The sequence below is a fragment of the Oncorhynchus nerka genome, linkage group LG18 (genome assembly GCF_034236695.1).
Source record: "Oncorhynchus nerka isolate Pitt River linkage group LG18, Oner_Uvic_2.0, whole genome shotgun sequence".
Taxonomy (NCBI): Eukaryota; Metazoa; Chordata; class Actinopteri; order Salmoniformes; family Salmonidae; genus Oncorhynchus; species Oncorhynchus nerka.
Genome location: NC_088413.1, coordinates 39652657 through 39678323, shown reverse-complemented (window position 1 = coordinate 39678323; position 25667 = coordinate 39652657). Strand labels below are relative to the sequence as shown.

The window sequence follows — 25667 nt, the reverse complement described above, 5'->3', positions numbered from 1 at the left end:
ATACAATGTGCCCATGGGGACAATAAAGTCATTCTTTTAAAAAAATGTTATCGTAAGGTCGGGGATCGCATGGAGGACGTGAGGAGGCAGTGGCAGCAGCTGGAGGAGCTGGCAGCGTTCAGAAGGCAGAACCTCCAGGACACCCAGAGGTTCTTTCAGTTCCAGGGAGAGGCTGATGACCTGAAGGCCTGGCTGCTGGATGCCAAGAGGCAGATGACCAGTGATGAAGTGGGTCATGATGAGTATACCACCCAGAGGCTGCTGAAGAGACACAGAGGCCTAAGGGACCACGTGGCCAAGAACGGAGCCACCATTGACGCTCTGACCAAACAGGTAAAATAACTGTCTGACCAAATGGCTGGTTCTTGCCTATAAAACCTGTGTTACTATACTTTACATAGCTTTACAATTAGGATCTACTAGATTATGTTAGCATCATGATTTAACCTCTAGTTGTCACATATGTGTATATTTGTTGAAATTCGTCCAGATTAATCTTACTGTTTTTAATGCTGTTTTTATTGTAAGAGCTCTGATGATTTCCCCAGATTTCCCCAATGTATTTATTCCATATGGCTAATAAACCTGAACTTCCTATGACCAGGCGGCGGCGCTACCCGAGGAGCTGCGTAACACGCCGGACATCCAGAGACGTCTGACGGAAGTCAGAGACCTGTACATGGAGCTGATGTCCCTGTGCGACCTGCGACAGAAGAAGCTGGATGATGCCATGGCCCTGTACATCATCTTCAGCGAGACAGACGCCTGTGAGCTGTGGATGGGCGAGAAGGAGACCTGGCTGGTAGGGCTGGATGTGCCTGAGAAACTAGAGGATTTGGAGGTGGTGCAGAACAGGTACAAACCACAGATATGACGTCATGTCATATTGTTGGGGTACCAGCAATGTTAAACAGTACTTTTACATTTGTATAAATCTGACACCAATCACATCTGTATCAGATCTCTGCAAATGCGGGTTACAGTTGGACTGACTGATGGGGGATTGGTCGCTTCTCTGAATGTAACCTGCTTGCTCTGGTACATACTGTTTGATTTAGTGCTTACAATTTCTTTCATTCCCAGGTTGAGTATACTTTCTTCAGACATGGCTAACGTCCAGTCACGGGTTGATGATGTCAACAAAGCAGTGAAGCAGCTTGAGGACAGCAGGCACCCTCGTACCAAAGAGGTGAAGGAATGCCAGACGAGACTGAATAAGAGGTGAGACTCATGATGATGTGATGTTCATGTGTAGATGTAGTATATACTCGTAGCAAAAAGGACATGTCGTCATTATGATCCACAGTCTACAGTAACATTAGTATTAACCCTCTGGTCTGTCTCTTCTCTTCCAGGTGGGAGGCCTTCAAGGCCATGTTTGAGGAGAGGAAGCGAAAGGTGGACTCTGCTCTCAGCTACCACAACTATGGCCTGGAGTGTGACGAGACAGAGTCCTGGATTCGAGACAAAACCCGGGTCATCGAATCCACCCAGGAACTGGGCAATGATCTGAACGCTGTCATGACCATCCAGAGGAAACTCTATGGCATGGAGCGCGACCTTGCCGCCATCGGAGACAAGCTCACCTTCCTGCGGAGTGAGGCGGACCAGCTGGCCAAGGATCACCCGGACAACGCTGCAGACATCCTGGCTAGACGAGCCGAGCTGGACGCAGCCTGGGATAACCTGAAAGCCACCCTGAAGGACCGGGAGGTATGTGTGTGCATGCGTGCGTATCTTTGTGCGTGTGTGTCTGGGTCTATGTCTGTGTCGGGAAACAAGCAGAAAACACATTTTTGTGGTGCACTTCTCCATAACAAATGGACTAATAAAGTTGTATTGTAGGAGTCTCTGGGAGAGGTGTCCAAGCTGCAGAACTTCCTGCAGGACATGGATGACTTCCAGTCCTGGCTCTTCAAGACCCAGAAGTCCGTGGCGTCCGAGGACATGCCTGAGACTCTGCCCCAGGCAGAGCAGCTGCTGAGTCTCCATGACGCCGTGCATGATGACATGGGCACACACGAGGAGGACTACTACAAGGTTAGTTTCAAGTTGTAAAGTTTGTTAAGAACAGTGGGGATAGTTTTACAAAGAGTTGTCAAGGCAGTGACATAAATATGTGATCCTGTGTGGCTCCGTTAGTAAGATCGTGGTGCTAGTGATGCCAGGGTCGTGGGTTGGATTCCTGCTGGAGCCACATATACTGAAATGTTTACAGTCACTGCACTGTAAGTTGCTTGGATAAAAATGTCTGCTAAATGGCATATTATGATTATTATTACGTTAGGTGAGGGACACGGGTGTGGCGGTGACCCAGGGCCAGCTGGATGATCCTCAATACCAGGAGTTGGACAAGAGGCTGAAGGGTCTGGACCGCGGCTGGGACGAGCTCCACAAGATGTGGGACAGTAGGAAGGGCTTCCTGGACCAGGGCCTGGGATTCCAGCAGTTCATGAGGGACGCCAAGCAGGTGGAGACCATCCTCAACAACCAGGTGAGATAAACCAACGTTGTGATACCAGGTTGTTATATTGAAAGAAAACAATTGTTTTCTTAACCAGGTTTCCATCCAACCTTTTTATGTGAATAAAGTATAGGCTGTCACAGCCTGATGGAAACAGCACATTTTTCGGTAAACTTTCCCAATGTCGACAAAACAAAATTTCCCTAGACGACGTGGGATCTTTTGTGTTGGTAAGATTAATTATGTGAGAAATAGCGGTGGAAGCGCTTTTATGTGCAGGTATTGATAGGGTAGTGCATACGGCCCAGTACATCACTGGGGCCGAGCTCCCTGCCATCCTGGAACTCTATACCAGGCGGTGGCAGAGGAAGGCCCAAAAAATGGTCAAAGACTCAAGCCATAAGACTTGTAAACAAGACTGCTAAATAGATCATCAAATGGCTACCTGGACTACCTGCATTGACCCTTTTTCGTACTAACTCTCTTGCACTGACTCTATGCACACACACTTTACCCACACACTCACACAGTAAGTATTCAGACCCTTTGCTTTTGAGACTCGAAATTGAGCTCAGGTGCATTCTGTTTCCATTGATCCTCCTTGATTAGAGTCCACCTGTGGTAAATTCAATTGATTGGACATGATTTGGAAAGGCACACAGCTGTCTATATAAGGTCCCACAGTTAGCAATGCATGTCAGAGCAAAAACCAACCCATGAGGTCGAAAATAATTGTCCGTAGAGCTCTGAAACAGGATTGTGTCAAGGCACAGATCTGGGGAAGGGTATCAAAACATTTCTGCAGCATTGAAGGTCCCCAAGAACACAGTGGCCTCCACCATTCTTAAGTTAGAGAAGTGCTCCCGCTGTGGGGATCAAATCAGCAGAAATGCTCAAGAGCGCCACCATAGAGGTTGATAAACCTCAAACTTTCATTAAAATTGACATAAAATATACTGAATTAAAGCTACACTCGTTGTGAATCTATCGACCAAGTCAGATTTGTAAAATGCTTTTCGGGGAACGCATGAGAAGCTATTATCTGATAGCATGTAACACCACAAAAGACCCGCAGGGGACGTAAACAAAATAATTAGCATATTCGGCGCTACACAAACCGCACAATAAAATAGAAAACATTCATTACCTTTGACCATCTTCTTTGTTGGCACTCCTAGATGTCCCATAATCACTATTGGGTCTTTTTTCCGATTAAATCGGTCCATATATAGCCTAGATATCGTTATATGTAGACTGTGTGATCAACGGAAAAAAACAGCGTTTCATAACGTAACGTAATTTTTTAAAATTCAAAAAGTCGACGATAAACTTTCACAAAACACTTCGAAATACTTTTGTAATGCAACTTTAGGTATTAGTACACGTTAATAAGCGATAAAATTCATCAGGAGGCGATGTAAAAATCATTAGCTGTCGTCTTGGAAAAAATTTCAGGAGAGAGCTCTTCCAAATTATCTGGGCGGGGACAGTAGGAAATGAGTTCCCTTGTTTCGGTTAGACCAAGAATCAATTGCGCAACAAATGACGTCCCTCTAGACAACATGGGGAAGCTGTAGCCAATGAAAACTCGGCTCTATGTAATTCTGTTCGCTTTTAACAATTGCCTGTCATCGCGGAAGAATATATGTTTTCCATTTTCAGTGAACAGATTTTCATGCACTATGCGATGAAACGCACGTTCCGTAAATGCCACAGGCGTGATTTAAACAGTTTTGGAAACGTCTGAGTGTTTTCTATCCACAAACACTAATCATATGCATGTACTATATTCCTGGCATGAATAGCAGGGCGCTGAAATGTTGCACGATTTTTAACAAAAAGCTAAGAAAATTCGCAACATCCTTATTAAATGGAAGAAGTTTGGAACCACCAAGACTCTTTCTAGAGCTGGCCACCCGGCCAACTGAGCAATCGAGGGAGAAGGGCCTTGGTCAGGGAGGTGACCAAGAATCCAATGGGCACTCTGACAGAGCTCCAGAGTTCCTCTGTGGAGATTGGAAAATCTTCCAGAAGGACAACCATCTCTGCAGCACTCTACCAATCAGGCCTTTATGGTAGAGTGGCCAGATGGAAGCCACTCTTCAGGAAATGGCACATGACAGCCCACTTGGAGTTTGCACAAAGGCACCTAAAGACTTTCTGACCATGAGAAACAAGATTATTTGGTCTGATGAAACCATGATGCCAAGAGTCACATCTGGAGGAAGCCTGGCACCATCCCTACGGTGAAGCATGGTGGAAGAATCATCATGCTGTGGGGATGTTTTTCAGTGGCATGGACTGGGAGACTAGTCAGGATCAAGGGAAATATGAATGGAGCAATGTACAGAGAGATCCTTGATGAAAACTTGCTCCAGAGCGCCCAGGACCTCAGACTGGGGCAAAGGTTCACCTTCCAATAGGACAACGACCCTAAGCACTCAGCCAAGACAATGCAGAAGTGGCTTCAGGACAAGTCTCTGAATGTCTTTGCAGAGCCCAGCCAGAGCCCAGACTTAAACACAATCAAATATCAATGGAGAGAGCTGAAAATAGCTGTGCAGTAACACTCCTCATACAACCTGACAGAGCTTGAGAGGATTTGCAGAGAAGAATGGGAGAAACTCCCCAAATACAGGTGTGCCAAGCTTGCAGCTTGACTCGAGGCTGTAATCGCTGCCTGTAAATGTGATGTTTAAGTTTTTTATTTTGAATAGATTTGCCAAAATTTCTAAAAACATGTTTTGCTTTGTCATTATGGGATATTGTGTGTAGATTGATGCGGGGGGGGGGGGGGGAATTTGATCCGTTTTGGAATAAAGCTGTAACGTAACAAAATGTGGAAAAAGTCAAGGGGTCTGAATACTTTCTGAATGCGTTGCATAGTCATACTTTTACTTTATTTTTTATTCCTTATTCACTGTGTATTTATTCCTCGTGTCACTATTTTTATGTTTCTATTGTATCATTAACTCAGCATAGTTTGAAATGGACCGGTAAGTAAAAATTTGATTTGAATTTGAATTTAATAACATGGCAAGCGATGCCATGTTGTGTTGTCCTCCCAATACGACTTGGGAAAGCACGCAGTTTATTAGGCTACAGATTAAATCAGGTTTTGAACTTCACAGGGTGGTGAATGTGCAAGGTGACGATAATGCAATAATATATGTCATTTAGCAGACGCTTTTATCTATTATGTATAGACGTATCTAATATGTATCTATTATTATGAGCTTGATGCCCCTTTCCAATAAATATCGAGACTTATTCTGCTTGGTTGCCGTTTGACAAATAAAAATAATCTCGCTCTTTTGTCTATAATAATCTCATCATATAGGCTATACCCGCACTGTATATGCGAGCTGTTGGCTAGAGCGCACATGCCAACACCGGAGTGGTCACGTTCGCTATATATATATATATATTTAAAACAATGTGACGTCAGTGGAGTTGAAAATGAGTTTAAGTTGTTTATTTCATTCTGTACATGGAAATTGAACTGCAAAAGTTATTTTTTATGTGCACTACGTCATCACCCACAGCCGTTTTGTCCATAACAAGTCAATTAGATGGAAATACTTCTCTGGTGGGAAAATACGCATATTGTTTTATGTGGATTATAGAATATCCGCATGGAAATCTGTCGCCAATTGGATGGAAACCTAGCTAATTACTAACTTAGCGAAATAAAGGTTTACATACGTATGAAGATAAACCAATAATATTGTGATTTCCCCTTTACTACAGTATACCATTTCCCTGTTGTCTTTGTATTGTGTTTTTATTGTGGGTTTTACACTGAATGCTGGAGTGAGTATGATTTTCGATGTATTCATTACACATGGCAAATAAAGTTTTTAACATTTAAACATGGAATATGAATAGAGTTAAAAACCCCAATGAAAATCGAAAACTGTAAAGCAGAAAGTGACAATTTGAAGGGTGCTGTGCTATGTTTGTGACTGTGGTGGGTCAAGAGTACATTGATGTAGCTTATCGTCTGTTAGTCAGCACCAAACATAATGAATTCTTTATTTCTTTACTTCAGGAGTACACTCTGGCCCACACGGACAAGCCTGACACCCTGGACGGAGCAGAGCAGGCCCTGAAGAGACACGAGGACTTCGTCTGCACCATGGACGCCAACATAGAGAAGATCGCCAGCATGCTGGAGGGTGGACAGAAATTGGTTGACAGGGGGAACCTCTACTCCCCCAGGGTCCAAGATAAGATGGACCTAATCCATGACAGGTTAGTCTTGGATCTTTTTCTGCTCTAATATTTGCTTAATTAAAATTAAAATAAATAAAAAAAATACCCAAAAGACATCAGATTTCTTTGAAAAGACGTTTTAAGTTTATGAAATATAAATGAATACAAATGGCTCTCTTTCATTCAATTAATTCTAATGTCAGCCATGGGTTTATAAGAGGATCTGTCTGTACATATTGTAATGAACTTTTAGCCTGCCATTCTGAGTCAGCTAGGTCAGCAATACATAATTAGTTTTAACATTGTTCTAGTGGAGGGGGGAGAGGCGAGGGAGGGAGCTCCTTCTCCCATTAACACACGCAATTTATCATCCCATCCGGCTTCACTCTACTCTGCTGGGAGGGAGATGGTTGGAGGGCACCGGGTGCCTGCTATGATGGGTATTGATCGCAGAGAGAGTGTTCTTCAACCCAGAGGAGGTAGTGATAGCTATACTGAGAGATCAGGAGGGGTGGGGGGGCTGTGGAAGTAAGGTCTTTAGTAAAGACTCTTTACTGTGTGGCGCTGGGGCTGGAACTGGAAAGGTTCAGTAGAGGGGATTGCATGTGTTGTTTACACCCTACCATCAGTCTCTGTTGTGGGGACCTGGGTCATGTTCATTAGGCACCAAACTGAGAAAAATGGACTGAAACAGGGAGGGACTCGAATAAGAGATGCTCGTTTTAGTTGTCTTTTCAAACATTTTTCGTTGCGTGCCCTAATGAACACGACCTTGGCGATATGGGACTGAGTCTAACGTGTTGTTCTGTTGTGTCTGTGTGTTTTCGATCTGCAGGTACCACAAGAACAGAGACAAAGCCAACAAGGTTACAGGGGTACTCAAGGATAACCGTGATCTCCAACACTTCCTGCAAAACACACAGGATGTAAGATATTTGATTCATTTTTTGGTAAAATGATACAGCAAATGTGTTCCTGTCTTACTTCTTACTACTGTTCTTGTCTGTGCGGACTCTGTGTTGATCTCCGTCTCTCTATCCTCCACCTCGCCACTCCCTCTCTCTATCCTCTCCACTCCCTCATTCCATCCTCTCCCTCTCCACTCCCTCTCCCCATCCTCTCCGTCTCCATTTCCCTCGTTCCATCCTCTCCCTCTCCACTCCCTCTCCCCATCCTCTCCGTCTCCGTTCCATCCTCTCCCTCTCCACTCCCTCTCCCCATCCTCTCCGTCTCCATTTCCCTCGTTCCATCCTCTCCCTCTCCACTCCCTCTCCCCATCCTCTCCATCTCCATTTCCCTCGTTCCATCCTCTCCCTCTCCACTCCCTCTCCCCATCCTCTCCGTCTCCGTTCCATCCTCTCCCTCTCCACTCCCTCTCCCCATCCTCTCCGTCTCCATTTCCCTCGTTCCATCCTCTCCCTCTCCACTCCCTCTCCCCATCCTCTCCATCTCCATTTCCCTCGTTCCATCCTCTCCCTCTCCACTCCCTCTCCCCATCCTCTCCGTCTCCGTTCCATCCTCTCCCTCTCCACTCCCTCTCCCCATCCTCTCCGTCTCCATTTCCCTCGTTCCATCCTCTCCCTCTCCACTCCCTCTCCCCATCCTCTCCATCTCCATTTCCCTCGTTCCATCCTCTCCCTCTCCACTCCCTCTCCCCATCCTCTCCGTCTCCGTTCCATCCTCTCCCTCTCCACTCCCTCTCCCCATCCTCTCCGTCTCCGTTCCATCCTCTCCCTCTCCACTCCCTCTCCCCATCCTCTCCGTCTCCGTTCCATCCTCTCCCTCTCCACTCCCTCTCCCCATCCTCTCCGTCTCCGTTCCATCCTCTCCCTCTCCACTCCCTCTCCCCATCCTCTCCGTCTCCATTTCCCTCGTTCCATCCTCTCCCTCTCCACTCCCTCTCAACTATCCTTTCTCAATCTGCCTCTCACCTCCATCTCCCCACCCCTCCATCCTCTCCCTCTCCCCCTCTCAATTCCTCTGTCCATCCTCCTCCTCTCCCCCTCCTCTCCATACCCTCTCTCCTCTCCCTCTCTCCAGCTCACTCTGTGGATAAACGAGAAGATGTTGACGGCTCAGGACGTGTCGTATGACGGGGACAGGAACATTCACACCAAGTGGAAGAAACATCAGGCCTTCATGGCTGAGCTGTCCTCCAACAAAGACTGGCTGAACAAAATAGACCAGGTGTGCGTGTGTGGATGCGTGTGTGTGTGTGTGTGTGTGTGTGTGTGTGTGTGTGTGTGTGTGTGTGCGCGCGCACGCAAGGTGCAAAGTGACGTAGCTACACTGAGCTGTCAGAGCCTGTACACTCGCTCCACTACAGTATCAGTTTCTATGTGTCCTTGTGGTCACATCCTTGCTATATGCCACATGGTGTAATAAGTAAGAATATTGTCCATGTGACGTTTTAACATCAACCCTGCTCTTCGCAAAGGCATCTAGCTGAACTGGATTCTGTTTCTGTTCTCTTAAAATGCTTATTTTGGATTGAAATAGTAATATACAAAGCGAGCCAGAATGTCCCAAAAGGCATGATCTTCTGTTTGTGGATCGTGAGGCAGCTTAATGTACACGTACACCCACTGGACATGACGCTAGTCTATCCCAGTAATCATATAGCCTACTTGAATTATTCCTGGTGCACATCCCATCCATATTACTTATCATACATGTGCCACAGACGCTGATGGATGATGTAACAAGTATGAACGTTTCCCCTGTGACCTTTCTAACGCCGCCCCGTCTTCTCATCCACAGGAGGGTCAGGAGCTGATGGATGCCAAACCTGAGTTCGAGCCCATCGTGACAGAGCGTCTGGCGAAGCTGCATGAGCTGTGGGACAAGCTGGAGTCCACTGCCGAGGACAAGGCCCGTCTGTTGTTTGATGCTAACCGCTCCGAGCTGTTTGACCAGAGTCAGGCCGACATCAAGAAGTGGCTGGCTGAGCTGCAGAAGGAGCTACAGGGAGACGAGGAGGTCAAGGACCTCACAAACGCTAACATCCTGCTCAAGAAGCACCAGGTGTGTGTGTGTGTGGAGGGGTGTGTCTGTCTAATGTCCCTCCCCCAGTTTCGGAGGTTGATCAAACAATAACACTTTAGACTCCGGAACAAAAGCCGGAGAGTTCCAATCTTCTCGTTGAGAAAAAAAAAAGTTCTGTCTCCAGTCTACCCAGCCACTACTTTAACCCCCCCCCCCCCCCCCCCTCTAGCAAACAGAGAACCAGGTGCGTGACCGTGCGCGGGAGCTGGAAGAGCTCCAGAAGGCTGTCGAGAAGCACGGAGGCCTAGCCGGGAGCAGGGAGGACCAGCTTGAGACTGAGCAGCAAGCTATCCAGATGGACTTCCAGCAGCTCCTCAACCCCCTGTCCCAGCGCAGGGGCAAGCTGGAGGCAGCCAAGTCCGTGCACCAGTTCTACAGGGACCTGGCTGATGAGATTGTGAGGATGCCTTTCAGATTATCATCATCGCCACTACGGCGCTGTTGTTTCCACCTGAATGCTTCCTCAGAGAAATGCTGACATGAACATGATGTGTTTCACCGTTCTGTTCTCTCTCTCTTTTTCTCTTCTCTATCGCAGCTCTGGGTCGAGGAGAGGTTGCCCCTTGCGATGTCAGATGAACACGGCAACAATCTCCAAGCGGTCCAAATGTTGTTGAAGAAGAACCAGACATTACAGAGGGAGATGGAGGGCCACCAGCCCCGGGTGGATGAGGTGTTGGAGCGCGGCCGGAGGATGGCATCGGCCGCGACAGAGGCGGGCGGGCCGGAGGCTGAGCATATTGGACAGCAGGTGTGCACATGTTCACGATTGCACGTGCACACGCCCGTGCACACTTCTTGTTTTCTACCATCTGTCCCATCTCCTCCACCTCTGTTCCTTCCACCTTTTTCCCATTTTTTTGCTCGTTTTCAACGGTTGGTTTTTGAAAAAGGTTTGTTACTGATACTGTTTTTGTTTTTGCATTGTGTCCCTGATTCCAGGTGAAGGAGCTGGAGGAGGTGTGGTCTCGGCTGCAGGATGAGATGGCTAAGAGGAGAGACAGGCTGAACGGATCTAACCTGGCCCAACAGTACTTTAATGACGCTGATGAAGCTGAGGCCTGGATAGGAGAGGAGGAGCTATACATGATCACTGATGAGAAAGCCAAGGTAAGGAGGCTGAGGGGAGGAGAGGAAATGGGAGGAGAGATGAGAGAGGAGGGGAGGAGGCTGAGATTTGAATAGAAGAGCAGGAACTCTACATGATTGCTGGTGAGAATGCCAAGGCATTGTACTCCAAATATATTTGCAACTATCAAGTGGATCTTATGGACCGTCAGTCCTTGCAACCATAGCTCCACTGGTGAATCGAGAGTGGTGATATTTGTCCAATCTCATCCCTCATAGTAAACCAAGCGGTGGGGATGCTGTTTGGCTGAGAAAAAAAACATATAAAAGATTGTGGCTTTAAAGTGTTCATTTCTCCCCCCCTCCACCTCTCTTAAGGATGAGCGGGGAGCCATGTTGATGTTGAAGCGTCACCTGATCATGAAGGAGGCTGTAGATGACTACTCAGACGCCATCCAGAAGCTGGCTGACCGCGCACAGAAGATGCTCAACGAGGACCACCCTGATGGGTGAGTGGAACCTAGATATTTAGGGTTCACTCAGCTTACCTTGGGTACTACAGTATAGTACAGTATAGTACTACAGTATAGTATCACTACCTCCTCTGTAGGCCTCAGACTATGTTGCATACATGTGGAGAATCCTCCCTTTTTAGGATTAGTCTCTTGTTCCTCACTGTGTAACAGTATTGAGAGTGATGGGTGTGGTTACGATTGGGTCCCTTACCATACAAAGATCAGACAGCTATGACACATCTTGATGCATGATGGTGACTTGTCTCCTCTTGTCAGTCACTCGCTCTTTCTCTCCCTCTCCCTTCCTCCCTCCCGATAGTGAGTCTGTCATCCGTCGTCAGGGCCAGGTAGATAAGCAGTACGCTGGTCTGAAGGACCTGGCAGAGGACCGCAGGAGGAAGCTGGACCATGCCTATCATCACTTCCTGCTGAGCCGTGAGGTGGAGGATCTGGAGCACTTGATCGCTGAGAGGGATGTGGTGGCCTCCTCCCAGGAGATGGGACAGGACCTGGACCATGTCACGGTGAGGGTGGAATACATACCAAATACAGAGGCCAGGGAGGGGGGGGGCGATCGGGTTAATGGGACTTTCTAGGCGGCTGAAGGGATGGAGAATGGTCCAAGCACGAATGTGAAGTCACACCTTGTATTGGTTCTCTCTGTAATGTTCTGTATTCTCATGGAGTAGTCTATGATTGAGCTCTCGTATTTTTGAAACTATTTCCTTTTTATTTTCCCTCCCCAAATCTAAACCGTCCAGCTCCTGAGGGACAAGTTCCGTGACTTTGCCCGGGAGACAGGGACCTTGGGGCAGGAGCGTGTGGACTATGTGAATCAGACCATAGACGAACTGATTGAGGCGGGCCACACAGAGGCTTCTGCCATGGCCGAGTGGAAGGACAGCGTCAATGAGAGCTGGGCTGACCTGCTGGAACTCATAGACACCCGCGCTCAGCTCCTACAAGCCTCATATGACCTGCTCAAGTGAGTCTGGACACATGAATGCCCCTCACTGTTTTTGGCTTTGTATGCCTAGGCTCAAACACACAAGACAAACACACAAGGCAAACACAAGACAATAATTTGTCATTTTTTTTAGACAGTGAAGACGTTTCATTTTTCCTTTCATAGACGGTTGAGATCTGACTTCTGACAGATTACAGTTGTATACTACAGTAGTGGTACAGTGAGTGCTCAGCAGTGAATGCCCTGGTGGTTCTCAGGTACTTCGATGATGGGAAGGAGCTGGTGGCTCAGATCCAGGAGAAACATAATGAGATTCCTGCTGACCTGGGAGAAGACTTCAGCAAGGCAGATACCTTCCACCGCATGCACGCCGCCTTCGAGAGGGACATCAGCGCCCTGGGAAAACAGGTACACCTTAACCCTCTACTACCTGGGAAGCCTGGAGTTTGGTTGAGAGGTCAATGGGAGAGGCAGCGTTAAGATATTAAGAGGTGTTATGCTGATTTAGAGATAGGACTTAGTGTACAGCCATGTACATTTCAAGTTATACCAAGGTGAGTAGTTGTAAGACAGCATTTGTTTTTGTGTGCCTTGGTGGCCTCCCTGTAACAACACATTGCAATAACACTGAACGCCAGTCGTGATTGGAGTCGCTCGAATCCGTCTCGAAGGACGATAAAGAAAATATGTGAAATGGGATTGAAAGTCTTCTACATCGAGGGTGTCGTGGTTCATTTCTGTATTATCTAATGAGGAGAGACAAACTCATCACGCAAGTCAGAGTTATACTTAAACAAAATCTTTATTCACATATTAGTAAGGAAAGCATGTCACACCACACACACAAGTGAATGATGTGAGTGCTCTGCAGTTACTATGGCTGGTCGACGAACCACTCTTAGATGAATCATTGAGAGCCCAGACACAAAGGATACAAAGATCTTTTAAATGGCAAGATACACTCCCTTAGTCTACATGACAAGCAACAGATATGTGGAATGGGTCACAAGATTAGGATTCGTATGAAAGAAATGAATAATTCACAGCAGACAGTATCTGCTGTAAAGACTGTTCTCATTGTTTGGAAACCAGGGTCTGGCCCCAAAAACAAGGTTCCCCTCTTCATTATACACACCTGAGCCATCTCTGCCCTGGTACCAACCAGTACACAAACACCAACTCATACTATGGAATGCGGTCTTAAGGTTAAATCACCAAAGGCATTGTAAATCCACTGTGAGCATTAAGCCCCCAGAGGCCCAACTCAGAAGACTACGCACAGATGAGAGCGTTCTATTCTATTCCATAAAATAACCATTTGATGCAATAACAGTATTATAACATCATCTTGTACTTTTGCTCTCACAAGGGTTTCTCTCTCATAATCACCTCCATGGAGATTCTATATCTAAGTTCACCACCGCAACCTCCCTCCTCCTCCCCCACCAGGTGCAGCAATTCCAGGAGACAGCGGTCCGTCTGCATGCCCAGTACGCTGGGGACCAGGCTGTGGAGATCCAGACCCAGGAGAAGGAGGTGGTGGAGGCCTGGAAAGCCTTGCTGGATGCCTGTGACGGCCGCAGGAGACGCCTGGAGGAGACAGCTGATAAGTTCCGCTTCTTCACCATGGTTCGAGACCTCATGGCCTGGATGGAGAGCACCATACAACAGATAGAGACACAGGAGAAACCACGGTAATCTCATGTGACAGGACTGTTAACATAAATGCTAGCTAGCTAGTGCGGGCGGGCAAAACTTTGTTCTGTGTTCTGAGTTTAAGGTGAACAGGACAGGGGAGGAAAGGGGATCCCATGGCTCTGTTGGTTGGAGCCAGGTACTTGCAACCACAGTTGTGGGTTTAATTGTCACAAGGAATATATGCAGAGAAAAACATCTTCAAAATGACTAGACAACAGGAAACGGAGGAGAGAGTGGACTGGGGAAACGGAGGGGAGAGAGGACTGGGGAAACGGAGGGGAGAGAGGACTGGGGAAACGGAGGGGAGAGGGGACTGGGGAAACGGAGGGGAGAGAGGACTGGGGAAACGGAGGGGAGAGTGGACTGGGGAAACGGAGGGGAGAGGGGACTGGGGAAACGGAGGAGAGAGTGGACTGGGGAAACGGAGGGGAGAGTGGACTGGGGAAACGGAAGAGAGAGTGGACTGGGAAACGGAGGGGAGAGGGGACTGAGGAAACGGAGGAGAGAGTGGACTGGGGAAACGGAGGGGAGAGTGGACTGGGGAAACGGAGGGGAGAGTGGACTGGGGAAACGGAGGGGGAGAGTGGACTGGGGAAACGGAGGGGAGAGTGGACTGGGGAAACGGAGGGGAGAGGGGACTGGGGAAACGGAGGAGAGAGTGGACTGGGGAAACGGAGGGGAGAGTGGACTGGGGAAACGGAGGGGAGAGTGGACTGGGGAAACGGAGGGGAGAGTGGACTGGGGAAGCGGAGGGGAGAGTGGACTGGGGAAACGGAGGGGAGAGTGGACTGGGGAAACGGAGGGGAGAGTGGACTGGGGAAACGGAGGGGAGAGTGGACTGGGGAAACGGAGGGGAGAGGGGGTGAAGGGAGAAAGGAAGGGTGGGGGATGGAGGAATAGAGGATAGAGCGATAAAAGCTAGATGATCGCATGTTGTTTCTACCTCTCTCTCCTCAGGGACGTGTCATCAGTAGAGCTGCTGATGAAATACCACCAAGGGATTATGTCAGAGATCAACCAGCGTGGACCCAAGTTCTCTGAATGTGAGGAGCACGGCAAAGCTCTGCTGGCTCGCAAACACAAAGACTCTGTTGAGGTGAGGAACACCAGGGCTCTATATCAAATCTCCACGCCTCTCCCTTCCCTCAGATCTTCTCCTCCAATGTGTTTTGAGAAGGAGGCGAGGAGAGAGTATGCAAGCAATCAAGTAAAGTTGAATTGGGGAAGAGCCTGGGGCTACACTAAATTCTTTCAGATATGTGGCTATTTCTGTACCTTGTGACTCTACCTCATTTGAAAACTGAATTCATCTGACCATCCCTGTTACTGTCATCCTCATTCTCTGTCAGATAAGTATTAAGCTGAGCCAGCAGAGGGAGAAGAGGAAGGAAATGATGATGAAGTGGGAGGACCGGTGGGACTGGCTCAGGCTCTGTGAGTACAGCAACAACAACAACCCTCCCTTTTCCCCTCCTTCCTGATACGGTATTATAGATCAGAGTGAGCACAAAAACACAAGGCCCTGGGTCCATATAGCATACTTACACATTGGTCTTGTCTTGTGTTATGTCCCAGTGTTGGAGGTGTGCCAGTTTGCACGGGATGCCTCAGTGGCGGAGTCGTGGCTAGTGGCTCAGGAGCCATACGTGGCCAGCAAGGACTTGGGACAGACGGTAGACGAGGTGGAGAAACTGCTGAAGAGACATGAAGCCTTTGAGAAGTCCACCGCCACCTGGGAGGAGCGCTTCTCAGCACTGGAGAGACTTACTACGGTATATTGTGGATAGGATTGTGTGTGTGTTTGGGAGGGGAGGTGAGGGTGGGGGGGTGTTGTTTGTTTGTGATCTGTGTAAATCTGTCTCCTTTAGCAGTTTTTTTCCCCTGATGTCCCCATTTTTTCATATAAACAATTGCAGTGTGTGTGTGTATCTATGCCTTACCTCTATTTGCGGGTGAAAATGACTACATTCCATGTCTGTGTCTCTCTCTCAGTTGGAGCTGTTGGAGTTGAGGAAGCAGCAGCAGGAGATGCAGCAGATTGTAACAGAGGAGCAGCAGCGCTCACAGATGGAGAGCAGGAGAGAAGACACTGGGTTTGCTGAGGACTCTTCTCAGCTCTACACCATTGAAGAGCAGACACTGGTTCGTACTGAGCTAATGTATGCTGACAAAATGACCATCTCTGACAATATTATTCCCAATTTGTATATAAGGATATTATATTGATTATACATTAAAAAGAGATATATATATCGTATTCCCTCCCTCCCTCACTCCTTTCCCAGCCTGCATCTGGGGCAGTGGTGGAGGCAAGTTCAGGTCAGTTGGAGGGGACAGCAGGTGACTCCACGATGCCCCTGCTCTCTGAGATGCAGGAGGCTGGCTTGCAGGAGGCTAGCTCTCTGGAGCTGCTGGATGCCTCTGTGTCTGGACAGACCCTCAGGGAGGGGGAGATCAGGTCCACTACCCTGCCCGCTGAACCCCTCAGTGCTAAGGCTGTTCTGCAGGAGGGCATGCTGGGACGCAAACACGACCTGGAGGCTGCTGGGAAGAAGACTTCTAACAGGTAGATACGAAAATGATTTGCGTAGAATTCAGTTGTTTTTTAGGTCACACTTTGTTTGGATAGACCAGATTTTCTATCTGTAGATGCTCTACAGAAGGCCATACAATCAACAAACTATCTGCTCATTAACAACTTCTTGCTAAGGCTATGGTTAGGGTTACGGTGAAGTTTTGGGTTAGGATAAGGGTTAAGGTTAGGGTTGGAGCTAGGGTGAGTAGATAGTGGAAAGGTTAGTGAGTCTGTAGAGCATCTATAGATGGACTATCCACATAACGTGTAACATTCTTTTTATCATTTGGGGTATTATAAGAAGGTACCATTGCACTCACTCGACTGCGGGCTACATTTGATCAGATCTGCGCTAGCCAACACCCGCACAAGGGTTGTTTTAGCGGTCTAAGAGGTAAAACTGTGTTAGAACCATCCAATCCACGAGTGGCTCCTTGCTTTAGCTTGTTGTGGGCACTGCCAATGGATGCAATGATTACACCCAACTTTCTAATCGGACAAATCCTATGCAGCCACGTATTCTATTGTCTACACCTCAATTAGACAGATAAACATCCCCCGTCCAAATGAACATGAAAAGAGAGAGAGAGTCAAGAGTTAAGAGTCAACTTTCTATTGCCGTTTTGAACATCTAACTTGGTAGTGATAATAAGGAAGGGAGTGGTTTGTGACATACAAGAGCAGCCGCTCATCTACATCACATGACCAAAAGTCGTCGAGCATCTCATTCCAAAATCATGGGCATTCACATGGAGCCTCCACTCTTCTGGGAAGGCTTTCCACTAGATGCTGGAACATTGCTGCGGGGACTTGCTTCCATTCAGCCACAACAAGATTAGTGAGGTCGGGCACTGATGTTGGGCGATTAGGTCTGGCTCGCAGTCGGCGTTCCAATTTATCCCAAAGGTGTTCAATGGGGTTGAGGTCAGGCCTCTGTCAAGTTCTTCCACACTGGTCTCAACAAACAATTTCTGTATGGACCTAGCAATTTCTGTATGGACTTTGCACAGGGCATTGTCATGCTGAAACAGGAAAGGGCCTTCCCCAAACTGTTGCCACAAAGTTGGAAGCACAGAATTGTCTAGAATGTTATTGTTTGCCGTAGCGTTACGATTTCCCTTCACTGGAACTAAGGGACCTCCCCAAAACATGAAAACAGCCCCAGACCATTATTCCTCCTCCACCAAACTTTATAGTTAGCATTATGCATTGGGGCAGGTAGCATTGTCCTTGCATCCGCCAAACCCAGATTCCTGTCGGACTGCCAGATGGTGCAGCGTGATTCATCACTCCAGAGAACGTGTTTTCGCTGCTCCAGAGTCCAATGTCGGCTTGCTTTACACCACTCCAGGCAACGCTTAGCATTGCACATGGTGATCTTAGGCTTGTGTGCAGCTGCTCGGCCATGGAAACCCATTTCATGAAGCCCCCAGCGAACAGTTGTTGTGCTGATGTTCCAGGGGCAGTTCAGTAGTGAGACAATTTCTACGCGCTTCAGCACTTGACGTTCCCGTTCTGTGAGCTTGTGTGGCCTACCACTTCGCGACTGAGCCGTTGTTGATCCTAGATGTTTCCACTTCACAATAACAGCACTTACAGTTGGCCCGGGGCAGCTCTAGCAGGGCAGAAATTTGGCAAACTGACTTGTTGGAAAGGTGGCATCCTATGACGGTGCCAGGTTGAAAGTCACTGAGCTCTTCAGTAAGGCCATTCTACTGCCAATGTTTGTCTATGGACATTCGCTGTCTGTGTGATCGATTTTAACACCTGTCAGCAACGGGTGTGGCTGAAATAGCCAAATCCACTAATTTGAAGGGGTGTCAACATACTTTTGTCTAAATAGTGTATTTGTCAGCTCATACCGCAGTTACACCTCCAAAACATCCGCTATGCGGATCTCTGCCAACACAGGTTAGCGCTCGATCGGATTGAATCGAGGCCTTACAGTAGATAGGATATAAAGTATAGTTCAAATTAATATCATTCAAGTTCATGGCTCTACCGCAAGATAATTCAAATAGTTTGGGGTAAGCTTGGGATGCCTATGTATCTTGGTTAAGGTCTCCTCCAGCTAAATGTGTTTGTGCTCCTGTCCTCTCACAGGTCCTGGAACAACCTGTACTGTGTGCTGAAGCCTGGTCAGCTGTCTGTCTATAAGGACGCCAAGAGCATCAGCCATGGCTCCACCTACCACGGAGAGGACCCTCTGTCGCTCGGCAACGCCAGTTGTGAAGTCCTGACCAACTACAAGAAGAAGAAGCACGTATTCAAACTGAGGCGAGGATCCCGGAGTCTCTCACTTTACATAGTTCACATCCGTGGAGGCTGCCGAGGGGAGGAACGGCTCATAATAATGGCTGGAATGGAGCGAATGGAATGGCATCAAAACGCCTGGAAACCATGTGTTTGCTGTATTTGATACCATTCCGCCCATTCCACTCCAGCCATTACCACGAGACCGTCCTCCCCAATGAAGTTGCCGCCAACCACCTGTGATTCACACACTCTGTTAATTGCACTTTTTTTTTGAATCCGTACTGAATGTTGTTCATTTTGGGCTGTCTCTCTTCCAGGCTTGGCGATGGTAGTGAGTACTTGTTCCAGTGTAAAGAAAAGGTGAGTTCTTCATGCACTTCTAAATACTCGTGTTATACTTTATGAGTCAATCAATCAGTCAGCAAATTACAGCTCTGTTGAACCATCTAAAAGATCAGCTTTCTGCCTCTTTCTGGAATTAAATCACAAGTATCTGTGCAGCTGTGTTACATCTGTCGATGTATTATGAACGATAATCTTGTAGCAATCTTAACCCCAACACCCAAATTCAAAGAAATATATATTGAACATAAATGGTTATTTCAGAAGGAGCTGGATCTTTGGACCCAGGCGATGGAGAAGGCAGTGAAGCCCCTGGCGCAGGAAGAGGTAGGACCCTCAGGGTCCGCAGGGGCCCGGGCCCACAGCTTGCCCCCTCCTTCCTCCTCCACCACCACCACAGAGCCAGCGAAAGAGAAGAAAGACAAGGAGAAGAAGGGATTCAGTCGGTTCGCAAAGAAGAAGTGAGGACTGACTGACGATATTTCCGTCACATGGGCAGAAGTAGTGTACAATCAGTAAGACAGATTTTTATCACCTTACAATATTGATTTTTTTTTATTACAATAAAATACCTGAGATATTGTAGTTTTTAGATTTAAACCTACGCTCATGCTGCGGAGTGTATTTAAAGCCAGTGTATCAATGCAAATGTCCACCTTTTTCTTTCTCTTTTTGTTTTCTCTTTGACAAAATATGCTACATTTAAATAGTGAATTAAAAGCACAGGAATGTTCTTTTGACACTCAACCGAAGAATGTTTGTAAATTTGGAGCTCATATCATAAAATCATCAGGTTTGGGTATGGTAGCTATTTTCTTTGTAGAGCTTTGTAAATGCTATTTTAGCTAATTAAATGATAGGCCTAGTGTTGCCTGAAAGAGAGTGAGACATTGTACAGTGCTGCACAGTACAATACCTGCATGCACGACTAGTACAACAGCAAGTATGCAAACTAATTGTCCTATGCACTGTGAAAGCCAAATAACATTACCGAAATTGGATGTTATAGACTGTTTTAGCTGAGATGATGAAAGTAACACAATTGAAAGACAATAATGTTACCTGATTATTGTCTTGCTTTTACCTAAAACAAAAAATCAACTCAATTACTTTCAAACATGACTTTTACCAGAATAGCACTGTGGCCATCTCTGTTGCTGAGAACTTGAAATAGCCTATGCCTAAAACACATGTGTATCGAATCTCATATCTATATACAGTACCAGTCAAAAGTTTGGACACACCTAGTCATTCAAGGCATTCTCTCAACCAGCTTTGAATGAGTAGGTGTGTCCAAACTTTTGTCTGGTACTGTATCTAAAGATGCATGTTTTTTTTGTTTTATATGGTGCTATAGTGTCGTGATATTATTCGGGCTCTTCAATCAGCTCTGCTTTAGCCAACCTCCGCATAGCGGTTGTTTTGACAGTGTAGGTGATGGAACTGTGTTAGATTTGTCAAATCCACATCCTCTATGCGAGTGTCTGCTATTGCCGGTAAACGCTTGATCTGATTGAATCTAGGACTCACACTCAAACTAGACCAACTTGGCCTGCCCGATTGGTCTTTTACTTTGGACTGCAACTGATTCTATCACACTTTGTTTGGTTTCACTCAAAACATCTTCAATTACATAAATCGGAGACAGAAATACTTTTTTAGTCTGTCAAAAATCGAGGATAAAAATTGTGGGTCAATCAAATCTAAATTGCTTTTCCAAAACCCACACAGTATGAAAAATTCATAATGTAAGAATGTGTCAAAATGAATGAATGAATGTATGTATGTATGTATGGAAATACAGAAATCGTTGAAGATGGGTAAAGACAACGATGTGGAAAACCAGAAAAAATGTATTTAATTTGAAAAACGACCGTCAGAATATTCAAATTTCATTTTTTTCCCTCAATGACATTAGTAAAGTTAATGATACATATTTTAAAAAGGAATCCATTCTCAAATATTTTCTTTTACATCACCTAAATGTACAGTATATAATGGAACTAGGAAAATATACTCATACATTTGACTACTGACAGTCCAACATTGTTTGTGTAGTTTGTTTTTCCTTTGTATCAGGTATACCCCCTTCCTTTGTGCTGGTTGGTTGGTTGCTGGTGTGCGATATCGAATGCCAAAACAAAATGACCTATTTACAGAAAATATTCAGACCCCTTGACTTTGCCCACATTAAGTTACACCCTTATTCTAAAATGGATTAAAAAAAATATATATATATATATTATTCATATATACATAAACATACAATACCCTATAATGACAAAGTGAAAACCGGGTTTTAGAACATTTTATATAAAACATTTGCAAAACAGACACCTTATTTACAAAAGTATTCAGATCCTTTGCTATGAGACTCGAAATTGAGCTCAAGTGCATCCTGTTTCCATTGGATCATCCTTGAGATGTTTCTACAACATGATTGGAGTCCACCTGTGGTAAATTCAATTGATTGGACATGATTTAGAAAAGGTACACACCGGTCTACATAAGGTGCCCACAGTTGTCAAAACAAAAATCAAGCCAAGAGGTCGAAGGAATTGTTCGTTAAGCTCAGAGACATGATTGCGTTGAGGCACAGATCTGGGGACGGGTACCAAAAACATTTCTGAAACAGGTCCCCAAGAACAGTGGCCACCATCATTATTAAAATGGAAGAAGTTTGGAACCACCAAGACTCTTTCTAGAGCTGGCCGCCCGGCCAAACTGAGCAATTGCAGGAGAAGGGCTTTGGTCAGGGAGGTGACCAAGAACCCGATGTTCACTCCAGCAGAGAGCCAGAGTTCCTCTGTGGAGATGGGAGAACCTTCCAGAACGACAACCATCTCTGCAGCATTCCATCAGGCCTTTCTGGTACAGTGGCCAGACAGCAGCCACTCCTGAATAAAAGGCAAATGACAGCCTGCTTGGAGGGCACATAAACGACTCTGACCATGACAAAATATTCTCTGGCCTGATGAAACCAAGATTGAACTCTGGACTGAATGCCAAGTGTCAGGTCTGGAGGAAACCTGGCACCATCCCTATGGTGAAGCAAGGTGGTGGCAGCATCATGCTGTGGGCATGTTTTTCATAGGCAGGGACTGGGAGACGAGTCAGGATCAAGGGAAAAATGAACAGAGCAAAGTACAGAGAGATCCTTGATGAAAAGAGTGCTCAGGACCGGGGCAAAGGTTCAACTTCCATCAGAACAACCCTAAGCACTGCCAATATGACACAGGAGTGGCTTTGGGACAAGTCTCAATGTCCTTGCCAGAACCCAGACTTGAACTCGATGGAACACCTCTGGAGAGACATGAAAATAGCTGTGCAGCGGCACTCCCCATCCAACCTGACGGAGCTTAAGAGGATCTGCAGAGAAGAATGGGAGAAACTCGACTAATACAGGTGGGCCAAACTTGTAGCGTCATACCCAAGACTCGATGCTGTAATCCCTGCCAAAGGTCCTTCAACAAAGTACTGAGTAAAGGGTCTGAATACTTATGCAAATATATATTTTTGTATACATTTGCAAAGGTATCACAGTTGACAGTGCATGTCAGAGCAAAAACCAAAACATGAGGTCAAAGAATTGTCCCTGTTTTGCTTAGTCATTACGGGGTATTGTGTGTAGATTGAGGTAAAAAAAAAACGAATTTACTCCATTTTAGAATAAGGCTGTAACGTAACAATGTGGAAAAAGTCAAGGGGTCGGAATACTTTACGAATGCACTGTACATGTCACATTGTAATACATTTTGACACTAGAATAAATGTTTTACTGAAATTGATGCTACATAGGTTGTGTCCAAAACGCGAAGTTGCTTTTTAGGGGTAATCACTCAAAATCGAATTGACCCCAAACCTACTACACATGGCCTTTTAATGTACTGGCTGTACTGTCCCTCTAGATCCTTCATCCATTACACTTTCCCACCCTCACATCTACTCATCACATACTAAACTCAACGTCTTTATCTTCCAGTCCTCTGTGTAGTGGTTTTAAATCCGCATTTTCTACTCTCTACAAGCTATGTAAAATATCCCAAAATGTTGACAGAAAATGTCTATTACATTGAGAGGTGAACTTGAAAATAAACTCATAACCCGATAGTTTGGAGTTACTGTATGTTCCCCCCAGGCAACACACACTGGGTAGAGAGCAAGGTGAGCAGCAGGGTCAGCCGCCATAAGGGTCCCTTGCTTGAGTAAATTCAAAGCTCAACATGGTTTTACTGAAGAGTTTAATGAATTATACAAATACAACTTTTAAACAGAAAGAACAAATCTGTTGCTGAAAAAAAAGGCACTTTTATTATGTTAAACAATCATCCAGACAGAACAAGCTGTGTTCCTCGACATATTCAAACTTAAAGAGGCCGTTGCTGAGTTTACATTACAGTCGGTAACCCCACATTGGTGTTGAACCAACAGCATCAAGACAGAAATATAATGTAGCAGTAGCATTAACGACTAATATTAAGACACTCTGAAGTCCTTCAGTGTCACTTTGGTTTAAATACAGCCTTGGATAACAGTTTAGTTCACTGTAGGAAACCAATAACTGACCAAAAGTATACCTGAATGCAGAAGAACATAACATTTTGTTTGACATTTTCTTACAAATATTTATAGGGGAAAGTAAGGAAAGAAACTGATGGGACATTTCTGGATGAGTAGGTTACTGACAGAAGAGCCGTTTTGGGGACAAGGCTGTTACAACACAGCCACTTTTCCCTTTCAAAGAAACAGGCAGTAAGGCCTCTCTCAGGTGACAATGAGGCAGTTCAAATGAAAATGAGTGAAATAACATTGAGATGAAGCACAGCACTTGATCCATTGGTGGCAGAGGTATAGCCTGGTCCCAGATCTGTTTGTACTGTTACCAACTCCATTGCTCATTGTAAAGCAAATGAGGGACAAGGAGTTTTGCACAAACAGACAGCCTCTGCTAGCCTGAGTGCCAAACCATGCTAAGATCTTCCATTAATATTAGTTGTTACTCTTGATCAAAGAGGTATTGCTACAATTCTTCCAGCATAGAACTTAATAGATCAACCATTGCATTAAAAAGGGGATAAATGGGGGGGGGGTTAAGAAAAGCTAACTTTATTCAAATAATTAAATAGGCACATAGTTTCAAACAATAACAATTGGATACAATTACAATAATTACAAGAGCCAGGAACCAAATGACAGGATTTAAAGCAGGGGTGTTAAACATACGGCTGGATGGGGGGATCCAGCAAACTCCATATACTTTATAATGACAAACACCAAATCAAAACTGTAAAGATTAAATGGACCTACATTTATACAGTTTCTTGACAGTGTTCAGCTCGCCAATAAATCACCGAAATGAAAGCTAGCATAACAGTCAGGGAGCATCGAAAATGCCAAAAGCAAATTTTGACGGTGAGAAAATATAACCGATTCTCAGTGCGGCCCTCCGGACCTCATTAAAGATCAAATGCGGCCCCCGGGAAAAAAATAGTTTGACACCCATGACCTAAAGCGTCGTCTCTCACAACCTTGCCCTGCAAACCCCGAAGCGGATACAGCCGCTGTGACACCTTTAGACCTCCGGGGGGGCGACAGACGCATATGGCTGTGAATCTGGTGGCGTTCCACGTTATACTCCTAGAACCCACGGCAGATTATCAGGGCTTGTATAAATAAAGCATTTCAGGGTAGGAGTGCTGATCTAGGAGTGGGTCCCCCGTCCTGCGCAACTTCTCCCACATTAGGACTCCTACTCTGTGACACTTTATAAATATGGGCACAGATCTCACAACGCCTGGAGAAGTGATTCACCGGGTCACATACTAGGGATTGGGCCCCGGGCGAAGACTTTCATCTAGTCATAAAAGGCACAATAAGAGAGTGTGTGTGTGCATATTTACATATATCATTACAGAGAAGGCAAGTGTGGTTCAATGGATTTTTGTGCTGGTTGATTATCTTTGTTCAAGGTGTGTGTGTGAGTATGTATTGTATATTTAAACACTAGTCTGTACATGTGTGCACATGCAAGCTGAGGCAGAGAGTCACAAAGTGGATGCTGAAGGGAGAGCAGGTAGGTCTACTTGATGAGCTTGTTAGCTCGCTGGTTGGCTTCGTCGATACGTGCTTTGTTCATGTCCGCCTGAGAGAGAGAGAGAGAGAGAGACAGTAGACACCAGGTGAGAGGTGGATGAACACGTCTACATTTCCATCACTTAGTGCAACAGTAGCACTTCCTTGACAGTGGAGGCCAACGTTAGGCAGCCTCATGGTACACTAGAGAAATATACAACAGACTTGACTAAGGTATCTGAGGTGTAGGAAGGTGAAAGACTAAACTGTATTTTATTTGACAAATAATCTCTTCACACTTAAATGACTGAAGTTTGCATTGATCTAACATGGCAAACTTTTGCTCTCAAAGACCTCCAGAGCATACTGGTGACATCCATGGCTGCGTTTATACAGGCAGCCCGGTTCGGTGTTTTGTCCAATCACAGATTTTATTCAGAGCTGATCAGA

The 25667-nt window shown here is 45.9% G+C and overlaps 2 protein-coding genes across 8 annotated transcripts in view; one reads left to right on the top strand and one right to left on the bottom strand.

The window, feature by feature from the left end:
• Positions 1–22942, top strand: part of LOC115145957 (spectrin beta chain, erythrocytic-like) — a 55746-nt gene extending 32804 nt beyond the window's left edge. For 3 of the 4 annotated variants that reach the window (XM_065004068.1, XM_065004069.1, XM_065004071.1), the window contains 26 exons: positions 58–333; positions 605–855; positions 1084–1221; positions 1356–1713; positions 1846–2040; positions 2288–2494; positions 6516–6718; positions 7515–7605; positions 8720–8866; positions 9440–9703; positions 9894–10121; positions 10263–10475; positions 10667–10834; positions 11171–11301; positions 11627–11831; positions 12069–12292; positions 12532–12682; positions 13724–13968; positions 14930–15068; positions 15322–15406; positions 15548–15744; positions 15965–16114; positions 16258–16538; positions 18651–18824; positions 19121–19163; positions 19410–22942. In XM_065004068.1, the coding sequence (XP_064860140.1) occupies positions 58–333; positions 605–855; positions 1084–1221; positions 1356–1713; positions 1846–2040; positions 2288–2494; positions 6516–6718; positions 7515–7605; positions 8720–8866; positions 9440–9703; positions 9894–10121; positions 10263–10475; positions 10667–10834; positions 11171–11301; positions 11627–11831; positions 12069–12292; positions 12532–12682; positions 13724–13968; positions 14930–15068; positions 15322–15406; positions 15548–15744; positions 15965–16114; positions 16258–16538; positions 18651–18824; positions 19121–19163; positions 19410–19610 (4965 nt within the window). In that variant the 3' untranslated portion in view covers positions 19611–22942. The remainder of the gene's footprint in view (positions 1–57; positions 334–604; positions 856–1083; positions 1222–1355; positions 1714–1845; positions 2041–2287; positions 2495–6515; positions 6719–7514; positions 7606–8719; positions 8867–9439; positions 9704–9893; positions 10122–10262; positions 10476–10666; positions 10835–11170; positions 11302–11626; positions 11832–12068; positions 12293–12531; positions 12683–13723; positions 13969–14929; positions 15069–15321; positions 15407–15547; positions 15745–15964; positions 16115–16257; positions 16539–18650; positions 18825–19120; positions 19164–19409) is intronic. The other variant, XM_065004070.1, reaches the window with a different exon arrangement.
• Positions 22943–23433: 491 nt separating this feature from the next.
• Positions 23434–25667, bottom strand: part of LOC115145959 (synaptosomal-associated protein 23) — a 36067-nt gene continuing 33833 nt past the window's right edge. For all 4 annotated transcript variants that reach the window (XM_029687671.2, XM_029687670.2, XM_029687669.2 and 1 more), the window contains exon 8: positions 23434–25287. In XM_029687671.2, coding sequence (XP_029543531.1) covers positions 25225–25287 — 63 coding nt within the window. In that variant the 3' untranslated portion in view covers positions 23434–25224. The remainder of the gene's footprint in view (positions 25288–25667) is intronic.